Genomic DNA, 14,554 nt, shown 5'->3' with positions numbered 1-14,554 from the left:
TCTCTCTCTGTTTCTTTCTCTATCTGTTTCTGTCTCTCTCTGTTTCTCTGCCCCCCAAATGCAATTATATTCATCTTTATATTTGAAATTATATATTAGGAAAATAATAAAATATGAAACATAACGTCAATTGATATTTGGCATCATTTAAGTGTTAGTAATTTTTTTCCCCTTGGTCACAATGTAGCCAAAGAAATTGGGAATTTTAGGCAGTTAGTTTGTATTTCCCAATAGAATCTGGAGTCTTTCTCTTTGATATACATATTCATTGCAATTAAAAAAAATCATACATATACTTTTTCTCAGAATTGTGAAACAAAATTAAAGGAAACAATATTTATTGTTTTCATGGTTCTATGAACTGATTCACTTAGGAAGTAATTTTCTCAGTGCACTGATGACATCCTTATTTCTCAGACTGTATATCAATGGATTAAACATGGGTGTCACAATAGTATAGAAAAGAGCAAACACTTTAACAGATCCTGTAGAATGACTGGATTTTGGTTGTAAATACACAATACTTCCCGACCCATAGAACAAGCCCACAACCATGAGGTGGGAGGAACAGGTGGAAAAGGCTTTGGATCTCCCTGACGTCGAAGGTAACCTTAGGATGGTGGCTATGATTTTAACATAGGATATGAGTATCAGTAGAAAAGGAGTTATGACAAATGCCAATGCAATAAAATGGACAGAGACCTCTGTTTTATATGTGTCCCCACATGCCAACTCCAGTAAAGGTGGCGCCTCACAGAAAATATGGTTAAGTTTGTTAGGACCACAAAAATTCAAACAGAAAATCTGATATGTCTCCTCTACCAGTACTGGGACCGCAATAAACCAGGATGCCACAACTAGTTGCACACAGACCTTGTGGTTCATGATGAGAGGATAGTACAGAGGCTTGCAGATAGCCACGTAACGGTCATAAGCCATCACAGCCAGGAGCAAGCACTCTGCTGCTCCCAGAATATAAAGGAAGCAAGTTTGTACAGCACAAGCTAGGAATGAAATAGTTCTCTTATGAGTCCAGAGATCTGTCAACATTCTGGGGAGAGTGACTGATGTGTAACATATTTCCAAGAAAGAAAAGTTCCCAATAAAAAAATACATGGGTGTTTGGAGACCTGGGTCAATCTTGGTTATGACAATGAGGAGGCCATTCCCTATTAGTATACTCAGATACATGATTAAGAAAATCCCAAAAAGAAATCCTTGCAGTTTGGGGAGATCAGAAAATCCCAGGAGAATGAATTCCACTACAGTTGTAAGATTGTTCCCTGCCATTGTTCCTTCCTTCTCCTTCAGAAGCAATGAACTGAGAATCAACTTATGGATTTCCTTCTTTGTTCTCATTTACCCTTTCATCAAAGAAGAGAAAGCTTTATATTATGATCAGAAATATTCCTCCTCCATTTAACATATTACTGATTTGTATCTTTTAGTCTATCTTTTGTTGTTTATGGCATTATTTTCTGTATTAGAATGCTTTCTGCAATCTTCTTAACTTATCAGAATGATACTACTCATGTAAGGGTCAGGTTATTTCCTCTCATTCTTCTGAGTAGAACTTTCACTCCAATATCAATCTTCTAATTTCCTCCCTTTTATAAATAACCATTTTGCAGGATCTATAATAATAGCCATTTGTCCATTAACAAATGCTCTCTTGGAACTTGAATTTTTTTCTCAATCTATATCTATATCCATATCCTTATCTATATCTATCCATATCTATCTCTATATCTAATCCATATCTATATATATATATATATATCTATATCAATACCATATATCTATATATTAATAATTATATATTTATAGCCTTATCTATCTTTATCTATATCCATAATATATAACTATATCTATATATTTATATTTATATCCTTATCTATATCAATATGTTTAATCTATATCTATACCAACAGATCTATTTATACATATAAATGTATATCCTTACCAATATCATATCTATATCGTATCCATATCTTTATTTATATCTATATCCATATCCATATCTATATCTATAATCTGAATCCATATCTGTACCTATATATATATATGTGTGTGTGTGTTTATATACTTATCTATATCTATTCCTGTATTACTATATATGTATATCCTTATCTATAATCTATATCTACCTATATATAGATTTATATAATTATCTATATCTCTCTATCTCTATCTGTATATGTATTTCTATTTTTATATCTATAATCTATATTTCTATTTTTAATCCATAACTATAACTATGCTTATATATCTACATATTATACCCTTATTTATAGCGATATCTTTTTCTACCTCTCTCTCCCTAAAAATGTACGTAGACGTCTAGCTATGTCTATATATGTATACATATACACAAATGAACATACTTATTAATACATATATGCATAAACACACATATCTATATAGTGATCCATCTATAAACATATGAATACTTAGGTATATATTTCGTAAAACGTACTTGGCTTTAAGAATCTTAAGTGAAAATGCATACCTTACACAATTTTGTCCCTCTTGAGCTTTGTCCTGAGCATGGTTGTTGCTCAATAAATTTTTAAGTGGAATAAATCTGTCTTATGATTTCAGGTTAATGTGCTTGTTAAAATATGTCTGCCATTACCTGATGCTTAAAATTCCAATTTAGTGGTTCATTTGTTATAATTAAGAAGTTACCACAATTTAGTATTTTTCAATTCCCTACTTTATTCTCCTTTCACATTTTTTTGTGGAATAATGATCAACTCATTCTTGCTAGACCATCTACCTCAAGTCTGTTTGCTAGAAAAATGACACAAGCTAGTGAGTAAAATATAATATTTCATCTATTCGAACTTGAACATAAACTAGAATATACCATAGGCGTAATTATCTAGATGGTGTTGGGGATGAGACAATATGAGAAGGCTTCTTGGTTGTTGGAAAATGATAGATGCCAATTGTTTGAAATACTCAATAAAATGAGGCAAACCCCCAAAACTCCTGAACTTAACATATGACCTTTAAAGACATCCAGGATTGTTCAGTGTGGAAACATTCTGCAGGAGAAGAAATATCGGTTGTAGCTTCAGAAGACAGGCTCAATGATTTTCTTGTTAAATATATGATATATGGCAATTAGTGAGTAACATCATTCCTGTGGTTCATTTTCCTTATCTGAAATATGAAAAGCAACTTCTAAGATCTCTTCCAAATTTATATATATATATTTTTTCCTATATTTCTATATCTATATCTATTTTTATATCTCTATATAAGCATACTTTATACCTATATCTTACTATAGATAGAATTAGATTTCCATATATGCTATATACATATACACATGCACACATACATACATATTTATGTATGTATAATATATCAAATAAAATCAAAAGTATTTTTAAATTATCAACCTTCATCACTAATATTAATAAACACAAAGATTATCAAAATTCTGTTTCACACGATATCCTGCAAATATTGGAAACTGAAAACACTTAGAAATAGTGCTTCTCAGGTAATAAAATCAATAATATCCTCTTGGTGAAGCACTTAATTGATTTAAATATTGTTGAAAATAGTTTTGAATTGTGGGAGGTAAGGCATCACATTCTTTGCATATTTTGTTCAGTAATCTCCTTACTATGAAATATACTAAAAGATGAAGTGTCAGAAAAAGACATATATTCTAAAAAAATTAATCTTGATTGCTGCTTTAAAGCAAAGAAAAATACAGATAAAGATGGATAATCAGGCAACGAGCTCATTTGTTTCAGAATTTGGACTAAATATTGTCTCATAAGGAAATCTGTGTATGAGATATTAAAGCGCTTTGAGATTTGTTTTTTCTAATGAAATGAGAATTAACAAAGAAGGAATAGCTACAAGTCTACCTTAGTATTGTTGGGGCAGGGGGAAGTAGTAGGAACTGGACTCAGACTAATTACAGTCAGAAATCCTGGTCCTGGAAAGCAGATGAAAAAGTCCCCTTTTTTTGTTTTGATTAGTAGATTGAGAGACGTTCGTGTATGGAATGTTTCATTGGTTTTAATGTTTGATTACACTGATGCTTCCTGTTGTTTATCAGGTTGGGTTTTGTTTGCTTATTTGTTTTTTAAAGAAAATCTAAGTGGATGGAATGTTCTGGGAAATGACTCTGGTTTAAAAAAAGAAAAGAAAAAAAATGAAGCACCATAAAACAGAGTACATCATTTAATTTAGCCACTTAGGTGACTATTGATGAAGTCTACATTGACCCACAAACAGACCTCAAAGGGTTAGGGGATTTGCTGAAGACAGAAGTTTTTATTGCCTGAGCAATTCCCCCCACTTAAATTTCTATCACTGAGTAATTCATAAAATTCAAAATCATTATGAAAGTCAGAGAGAGAGATAATATTCCCATTCAATACAAGGAAACACCAGGAGAGACAACTAACAATTTAAGCTTACCTTTCTTAGAATTAAATGCTTTTCAACACTTGCGTCTTCAATAATATTAACTAATATAAAACTCAATACCTTACATAAGTTACTTTAATGTTTACACAAAGTTTTAGAAATATTTATGTACCTTATTGCAACAGCAGTAGAATGTAGTTACCCCAGGCATTCAGATTTTTCAGAGGAGGAGACTTATAAATAACCTTTCCCCAAATTCCACAACTCTTAATGTCCTAAGGTGAAGATTTGAACAAAAGCTTCTCATGACTGTTCAACTCTCTTTTTATAAACCCATGATTCTTCTCTCTTAGGTAGTACAATGTGTCAAAAAGCAACAGCAAACTGTATGAAAAGGCCTAAATTATGTAGTAAAAACAATTTTTAGATGGCATCCCTGAGTATAACTCTTTAGTAGAAATGCTGCCTGCCCTTTTTAGTTCTCTGGGGATAGCTCCTCTCCCATACCATATTTACCTTTTTTTTTAATGAGAGAAAAAGTGTTCCAACTCAAAGTCCAATCATCTAAAATACCCTTAATGATTAAGTTGTATATTAAATAAAATTCAAGTCCTAAATTAAGGGCCTATATTGAGACTTAGGTATGGTAAAACCTAAGCAACTCTTTCTTGAAAAGTCACGTTTCTTTTCATGTCGGTTTCCTCATCTATTAGATGGAAACTGATTTTTTTTTTATTCCTTCGTAGTGTTATAGAGAGAAAAATAATTTACAAGGAGTAGGGTTTTTGTACATTCCTTACCATAGCTGAAAATTAATCACTTGTTCACTTGAACTTTTTAATACAAATATTTAGGAAAAAAATCATCCCCTAATGTATTGGAACAAACAGTCCTCTCTGTAGCATTCTACTGCTAAAGAAAACTTTGGGAACAATTATTCTTGATTGTGGGAAGGCACAGTAGTAAAATTGTAGGGTGTAGAAGCAGAAAGTAAGTGTTTAAACCATATGACTATGAATCAGAAGATGAAAGCTTGATTGTGGGCTTTGCTATTTCTCACCTGAGTGTTTTCAGTAACTTTTTCTCTTTTCCACTCCCCAATTTGCTTCAAAGGATGGGGACAGGACAAATGACTTCCACATTCCTCCATTAAAAGAGAGGAGGGAGCAACTGCATAGGTAAACCATTAGCAGCTGTTCAAGATGGAGTGTCTATAGGCTTTTCCACTTGACTTAACATTTAGTGCTAAATTCATCTGCCCATTCTGTTTGTCCTCTTTCATCTACTTATCATACGTTTCCTGTATCTGTCTGTATGAGCTATTATATGGTATAATAATACATTTATTTTATGTTTCTACATATGTTTCATATTTATTATGAAAATTTAATGTTTTTATCCTATATTTCTGATCAAAAATTGGTTTATCTATCTCTAATTTGGCTTTGCACTTCTACCTGATATTTTCTCCCCTTCTAAATGTCTGTGTTTCTCTAGAAATGAAACTTAGGTAGGCTCTGTCTCTTTGGCAATTCCCTATTTCCCCTATTTGCAGATGCAAATTTAATTTTCACAGTTATGTAAAACAATCAGAGATAAAGACCATCCTGAGAAGTCAGGTACCTTGTCTAGTTATCTCAGAATAGGAGACAGTAGTCTTGCTATAATTTGGATCCTTGTCAGTTCTGAGGTAGAATAGAACTTACTGATGGACAATTCTACCAAAATTAAAAAACTTATTTAGTGCCCTATCAATCAAAATTCCAAAAAAATACATTAATGAGTTAGAAAAAAGCGTAAGTAAATTCATATGGAGAAATCAAAAGACAAAAATTTCCAGGGATTTAATGAACAAAAGTGCAAAGAGATGGCTTAACCTTATGAGATCCAAAATTATAGTATAAAGGATCAGTCATCAAAACTGTCTGGTATTAGCTAAGAAATAGAGTGGTGAATCAATGGAATAGACTAGGTGCAAAAGCAGGAAATTGTTATAGTAATCTCCTCTTTGATAAACCTAAAGAGTCCAGCTATAGGGATTTAAATGCTCTCTTTGATTAAAAAAAACTGCTTGGAAAATCGGAAGTTAATATGACAGAAATTGGATTACACCAACTCCTCACATCGTTTACCAAGATAAGATCAAAATGGATAAAGTATTAAGACATAAAAAACAATATTATAAGCAAACTAAGAGATCCAGAAATAGTTGACCTGTCAAATCTAGGGAAATGGAAGCAGTTCTTCATAAAGGAAGAGATTACATTATTAATTCATAAAAAGAAGAAAATTTTGATTATATTGAATTACAAAGCTTTTGCACAGACGAAACCATTGTAACCAAAATTAAAAGAAATGTAGTAAATTAGGAAGAAATTTTTACAGCCAGTATTTCTGACAAAGGACTCATTTCTAAAACATACAGAGAACTGATCAAATTTTTGAAGAAACAAGCCATTCCTCAATTGATAAAGGGTAAAAGGATATACAAAGGCAATTTGCAGGTGAGGAAATCAAGGTGATCCATAGTCATATGAAAATTGCAGTATTAGAAAGAAACATCTCCGAGGTAGCATCTCACACCTCTCAGACTTAACAATATGACCTGAAAGGACAATGATCAATGATGGAAGGGATCTGGGAAATCTGGGACACTAATACATTGTTTGTGGAACTGGGAAATCATCCAAACTTTCTGGAGAGCAATTTGGAATTACACCCAAAGGGCAACAAAACTATCCATACTGTTTGATCCAACAATATTATTACTGGGTATATACCATGAAGAGATTATGAAAAAGGGTAAAAAAACCAATTTTACAAAAATATTCATAGCAGCCCTGTTTGTGGTGGCAAAAAATTGGAAATCAAGTGCATGTCCATCAATTGGGGAATGACTTAATAAACTTGCATACATGTATGTGATGGAACACTATGTTCTATTGGAAAGCAGGAGGGATTGGAATTCAGCAAAATTTGAAAGGTTTTGCATGAACTGATGCTAAGCAAGATGAACAAAACCAGAAGAACACTATACATCCTAAAAGCAACATGGGGGTGATGATCAAGCTTAATGGACTTGCTCTTTCCATTAGTGCAACAATCAGGCACAAATTTGGGATATCTGTGAAGGAGAATACCATCTGTATCCAGAGGAAGAATTGTGGAGTTTGAACAAAGACCACAGACTATCACCTTTATTTTATAAAAGGTTTTCTTATTATTTAATTTTTCATTTTTTTATACTTTATTTTTCTTCCTTAAGGATATGATTTCTCTCTCTCATCATATTCGACTTAGATCAATGTAGGGAACCAATGTAAATACTAACAGACTGACTTCTGTCAGGGAGTGGAGGGAGGGTAACAAGAGCAGGGCAAAAATTGTAAACGAGAATAAATATATAAAAAATTATAAAAAGAACTTCCTGATAGGTTAGAGAAACATAAATCAAATCAATAATGTTTTATGTGCTCATATATAGCCTGACTGGATAGTCATCAAAACTTTTAAGACACTTTGTGTGATTTCTATAAATACTTTTCTCTCATTAAGCTCTTGGTCGACATTGTTACTGATGCCTTCCACCTGTAAGTTAGAGGTAAGACCTTAGAGATTTAAAAACTTCATGTATAATGTATAATTTTCTTTTAAATTATTTTTAATATAAGAATTAAAGTTTACAACATCAAGATCTTCTGAACTACATCACTCTGGTACTAGAGAGCAAGAGGTAGAGACAAAGACAGATAAACAGAGACAGAAAGACACAGAGGAGACAGAAACAGAGAGACACAAAAAAGACGGAGACATAGAGAGATGGCAATCAAATTGTCATTTCCCCAGAACATCCACTAATGAGGTATGGGAACTCATCTATAGTATTCAAAGCTACTTCATTTGGTCTGGTGGTTCTAAACTGGCTAATGGAGCATCTCTTCTCTGCTCCTGGCATTTTTACTGGAATTGTGAAGCAACAAACACCATATCAAGTATCTCTGATCCTCTCTGAAGCAATGCTGACTGTCAGGTCAGTGACCATTTTCCAGTAGAAGAATCAGCTTATTAAAAAGGAAACTGCTAATAATCTCCTGGCCATGACAAAGAAAGGAATAACCCCCTCGTTGACACAGTGCAATTTATTCCCTTTACCGTTTTAGATAAAAACAATGAAGTTACCCTTGAACCCCAGTTGGATAAATCCCAGATGTTATATAAACCAGGAAATTTCACTCAGTTTTTATATGAGCTTTAGACTCTCCAAATTATAGCTCTCGGCTAGAACAAAATAAGCCCCAGGGGTTTTGCCACGTTAAATATCTTCATATCATTCAATCCCATTCTTCATTGGGAATTTCAACTAGGGGTGAATGCATTTCAATATGAGAAAAATCATCAGTGGCTTCCATACTGATTGTTGTCATTTGAAAACACTATGGAAATGTTCAGTTGATATCAAGAGGATCATGTACCTATCACCAATCAATGTGGCTTCATCAGCACTGATTACAGGAGAGGCATATGTTTATAGTCCATAGCTAGTTTTCAGGACATCAAAAATACTTTGGATTATTACTGTCATTATAAAACTGAATTTTATCTGACTTCATATTTAGCCAAAATTCCTACATCGCTTTAAATTTCTCTTACACTTTACTTTTTTATGTATATTTATTTTGGCAAGGCAGTGGGGTTAACTGACTTGACCAAAATCACACAACTGTGTAAGTATTATGCATGTGATTCCGGATTTGAATTTAGGATCCCTTGATTCCAGAGTCAATGCTCTATCCAATGTACCACCTAATTTACTTTTGATGGAATTAAATGGTATTTCCTTTCTTTCTTTCTTTTTTTGTTTTTTTTAGGTCAAAGGGGTTACATGATTTTCCCAAGGTCACACAGTTATGTAATTATTAAATGTCTAAGGCTAGATTTTAACTCAGGTTCTCCTGACTCCTGGTCTGGTCCTCTCAAGCTGCCCCTAAATGCAGCTTTTTTTGAAACGGATAACCTATTCTGCTGGTAAACCCTATGCAGTACTTGTGTTTCATTTAACGCCTTCTGTATTTCCATTATCATGTTCACCAAACCAGTCCTGACCATTCTGACACGAATAATTAAATGTAGAATTGTTCACAAAATCTCTGAAATGTGCTCACTCTTCTTCTAATCCTTTTTCTCTGTCTCTTTTTTTCTCTCTGTGTCTCTGTCTCTCTGTCTCTGTCAGTCTCTCTCTCTCTCTCTCTCTCTCTCTCTCTCTCTCTCTCTCTCTCCCTCTCTATCTATCTGTACCTCCCAAATTGTAAGCTTTGGTCTGCATTTAGACTTCATATTTCCCTCTCTGGATGCTGATGTTATTTTCCATCACAAGTCCTTTAGAGTTGTCTTTGAATATTATTCTGCAGAGAAGAGCAAGTCCATAGTTGATCATCACATAAAGGTACTGGTTTTGCTCGCTTCACTCAACTTCAGTTCATGCAAATTTTTACAGAATTTTCCGAATTCCATCTGCTCATGATTCCTTGCAGAATAATAGTAGGTCATTCATTCACAGAATCATAATCTGTTCAGTCCTTAACCAAATTACTGGGCATTCCCTCAATTTCCAATTCTTTGCTGCTACAAAAATAGTTCTTACAAATATTTTTGAACATGGAAATTGTTTACTCTTTTTTCCTGATCTTTTTGGTATTCAGATCAAGTAGTGGTAGTACTGGATCAAAGGAGATGCACAGTTTTATTTTCTTTTTGGAACAGTTACAAACTGATACCCAGAAAGGTTGGATCACTTTTCAAATCCACCAATAAAGCATTAGTATCCCAGGTCACCCACATTCTCTCCAACACTAATTGTTTTTCTTTTTTGTCATGTTTACCAATCTGATAGGGTTGAGGTGGTATCTTGGATGTGTTTTAATTTGCATTTCTTAATCAATAATGATTCATCGAATTTTTTCATATATGTATATATAGTTTGAATTTCTTCATCTGTGAAGTTACATATCCCTTAACTATTTATCAATGAGGAAATGAATTGTATTCTTTTAAATTTAACTCTGTTACCTATAGATTTAGAAAAGATTCCTTTATCAGAAATGTTCTAAAAATTTTTCCAACTTACTACATTCAGTCTTTCTGGGGGTTATGCCCCACTAAATTTTGGCTGGAGCCATCCTTTGTTTTTTGGCAGTTTGGGCCTTCGGAGTTCTTGGGGAATGCTGCTTTCACACTGCCATCTTGGCCCCACCCACCAACAACTTACTCTTTAATAAAAAGTGCTCAGAAAAGTGAAAAATATCCTGTCAGAAATGATCCATAGAAACATCTCACTTCCTATAACAAGATAAGGCTAAAATCGATAAAGAATTCAGACCTAAATAGTGATAACCTAAGTCAGGAGAGTAAGTACTAGTTTAACTATCATCTCTCTGGAAAGAGGAGTAGATTAGATTATGAATCAAAAAGAAATGGAGAATAGAATAAAATGCAAAATGGATAATTTTATTACATTAAATTTTAAAGAAAACTTTTTCACAACTAAAATTAAAGTGACCAAGATTAAAAGGAATTCAATAAATTGGGAAACAGTGTTTACAACTAATAATTTTTTCTGATAAAGAATTCATTTCTATGATTTTTTTTGAAAAATGTTAGTTTATTGATTTATAGTGAATTTTTCATTCATCTTCTCTTTTCTTACAGAGCACCTATTCAGTCCCTTATCACAATTTTTTTTATCATTTTAACATTTTAATTGTTTTCCAATTATATAAGAGAGTAATTTTTACAAGGCTTTGAATTCCACAATTTTCCCCCTCCTCACTTCCCTTCCCCTACTACAGAAGGCTGTCTGAAGTCTCTGCATTGTTTCCATGTCTTACATTGGTGTAAATTTGATGTTATAAGAGTAAACATAAGAACAAACATAAACCCCTTCCCCCTCAAGAAGATGAGAAATCTCAAGAACAGAGAGAGAGAGAAAGAGAGAGAGAGAGAGAGAGAGAGAGAGAGAGAGAGAGAGAGAGAGAGAAGAAATTGTACTTCAGTCTGTGTTCAGATTCCAATAGCTCTGTCTCTGGGGTGAGTTGCTGTCTTTATTCAGAGAAGTTACTTCAATGTTTTTTTTTTTCCCACAATTGCAATTACTAGCTGTACCTCCACTCTATTTCTCCTCACTTTCATTTATTCTATTCTCTCCCCTTTCATCTTGGCCCTGTCCAAAAGTGTGTTGATTCTGAGTACCCTCTCCCTCTATCTTCCCTCTCTTCTATCATCTATTCCCCCTTCTCTTTCCCCCATTTCCCCTCATCCTAACCCTTTCCTCCCATCCTTCATCAGGGCAAGATAGATTTCCTCACCCTACCAAGTGTTTATGTCATTTCCTCCTTAAGCCTTTTCCAATGAGAATGAAGGCTCACTCATTCCCCTTTGCCTTTCTCCCCTCCACTCCATTGAAAAAGCTTTTGCTTGACTCTTATGTGAAATCTCTCAGCTTCTTCATCTCATTTCCTTCCTCTCTGTACTTTCCCCCATTGCCCATTGACTCCATCCTTTTACCACATCATACCATTATATTCCACTCCTTCTTATGTCTTCTCTATATGTACTCCTTCTAACAGCTCTTATAAATGAGAAAGTTGATATGGGTTATCAATTTCTTCTTCCCACACAGGAATACAAACAGTTCAACATCATCAAGTTCCTCATAGTTAGTCCCTGTCTTCCATCTCCTCTATGGTTCACCAGAGTCCTATACTTGGAGATCACTTTCTTTTCAGCTCTGGTCATCTCAATAGGAAAGTTTCAAAGTCCCCTGTTTCATTGAAAGGCCAACTTGTCGCCTGAAAGAGGATATTAACTTTTACTGGGTAGTTGATTCTCAGTTGTAAATTAAGATCTTTTGCTTTCTGGAATATCATATTCCAATCCCTACAAGCCCTTAATATAGATGCTGCCAGATCTTGTGTAATCCTGACTATGGAGCAGCAGTAGTTGAATTGTTTGTTTCTGGCAGCCTTTAGAATTTTGTCTTTGATTTGGGAGTTTTGGAATTTGGCTATGATATTCCTGGAAGTTTTTCTTTTGGAATCTTTTTCAGGAGGTGACCATGAATTCTCTCGATTTCTATTTTACCCTCAGCTTCTAGGATTTCAGGGCAATTTTGCTGTATTATTTCTTGAAAAATGGAGTCTAGGCTCTTATCCTGGTTGTGGTTTCAGATATCTGCAAAATTTTTAAATGATTTCTTCTGGATCTGTTTTCTAGGTCAGTAGTATTTAAAATGAGATATTTCACCTTTTCTTCTAGTTTTTGACTTTTTTTTGGAAGAGTTTTATTTCTTCCTGATTTCTTGCAACATCAGCTTCCAGTAGGTCCATTTTGCATTTGAAGGAGTTATTTTCTTCAGAGAGCTTTTTTATCTTCTTTTCCGCTGAACAATTCTGCTTTTTAAGGCATTTTTCTCCTCATTTGCCTTTTGTTTTGCTTTTTCCTTTAGGCCTAAGCTGGTTTTTAACATATTATTTTCTTCCATATTTTTTTTTTGGTATATCTTTCACCAAGCTTTTGATTTGATTTTCATGGTTTTTCTGCATTGCTCTCATTTCTCCTCCCAATTTTTCCTCCACCTCCCTTAATTGCTTTTCAAAGTCTTTTTTGAGCTCATCCATAGTCTGAGCCCATTTTCTATTTCTCTTGGAGGTTTTGGATATGGAAACCTCTATTTTTGTCATCATTTAAGTGTGTGTTTTGATCTTCCTTAGAACTACAGTAATTCTTTATGGTCAGATTCTTCTTTATCTGTTGTTTACTCATTTCCTCAGCCCAAGGCTAATTTCAAACACTTCCAAGGCTTTGGGGTTGTTTTTTTGTTTTTGTTTTTGGACACCCTATGTGTACCTTTATTCCTCCAGGGTCTTAAGCTCTCTAGCCTGTGCTTTGATATGTAGATGACACCAGCACTACCCTCTGCCCTGGGGCTATAAGGAGAGAGCCATCTTGGTTATTAAGTATGGAAGCCCAAACTGCACTCTCTTGAGTGTAGGCAAATAGCAGAGTCCTACCACAGGAAGAAAAGAGAAAACTTTGCAGACTTCCCTTACAATCTCTGGGGGTGTAGGCTGCTTTCTCTGGATTCTCACTGCAGCTTCTGAGGCTGGTGTTTCCTCACTCCACACTTACCCAGATGCATTAGAGGTCTCTCACAGCCCCTTCAAGCTGTTACCAGTGATCTCTTGGCTGCTCTGGGTTGGGCTGCACTGTGCTATGACTTTTTTTCCAGCCTCTGGTCCTGGTGAAACTCACCTTTCCCATGGAACGTCTAAGTTATCTTGGATTGGGAAAATGTATCACTCAATCTTTCTGATCAATGCTGGAGGGGATATAGATAAACTGGGACATCAATGCACTCTTAGTGTGATTGTGAGTTGATCCAATTTTCAACTACCCCTAAAGCACAAGGAAAGTGCATACCCATTGAAGTCCCAAAACCTATTGGGTCTATAATCCAAAGAGATCAAAAGAAAGGGTACAAAAACACATTTACAAAGATATTTTTGTGGTGGCAAAAAAACTAGAAATTGAGGGGAGGCTCTTCAGTTGGGGAAAGGCTGAACAAATGAAATAATATTGTTCTGTAAGAAACCATGAACAAATGAACTTCAGAAAAGACTGGAAAAACTTGCATGAACTGATGCTGAGTGAAGAAAGAAGATCCATGATAATAATTTACATATTAACAACATTGTATGAAGATCAACTGTGAGGAAGTACTTATCTCAAGAGTGCAATAATAATGGATAAACCACTGGCCTTGGAGTCAGGAGTACCTGGGTTCAAATCCGGTCTCAGACACTTAATAATCACCTAGATCTGTGGCCTTGGGCTAGCCACTTAACACCATTTGACTTGCAAAAAAAATCCTTTAAAAAAGAGTGCAATAATAAAACACAATTCTAGAGAATTTGTGATAGAAAATGCAATCCACAACCAGAGAGGGATCTATGAATTATGAAAGTAGAACAAGGCTTATTATGCTTAATTTTTTAAATTTTTTATCTCATTGTTTTTTATCTCTTTGTTCTTATTTTTCTTTCATAATATATTTAATATGGAAAAATATATACATATAAAACCCATAGTAGATTGCTCTCTT

The 14,554-nt window shown here is 34.1% G+C and overlaps 1 protein-coding gene across 1 annotated transcript; it reads right to left on the bottom strand.

Moving 5' to 3' along the window:
* Nucleotides 1–366: 366 nt before the first annotated feature.
* Nucleotides 367–1,290, bottom strand: LOC141516859 (olfactory receptor 10AG1-like). Its single transcript, XM_074227822.1, has one exon. The coding sequence runs from the start codon at nt 1,288–1,290 to the stop codon at nt 367–369; it is 924 nt and encodes a 307-aa protein (XP_074083923.1).
* Nucleotides 1,291–14,554: the final 13,264 nt, after the last annotated feature.

Source organism: Macrotis lagotis, chromosome 3, assembly GCF_037893015.1.
Source record: "Macrotis lagotis isolate mMagLag1 chromosome 3, bilby.v1.9.chrom.fasta, whole genome shotgun sequence".
Lineage (NCBI taxonomy): Eukaryota > Metazoa > Chordata > Mammalia > Peramelemorphia > Peramelidae > Macrotis > Macrotis lagotis.
This window is presented reverse-complemented; position numbering and strand designations above follow the sequence as displayed.

Excerpts from the sequence above, each read along its gene's own strand:
- LOC141516859 (XM_074227822.1), bottom strand. The coding sequence starts at position 1,290 with ATGGCAGGGAACAATCTTACAACTGTAGTGGAATTCATTCTCCTGGGA.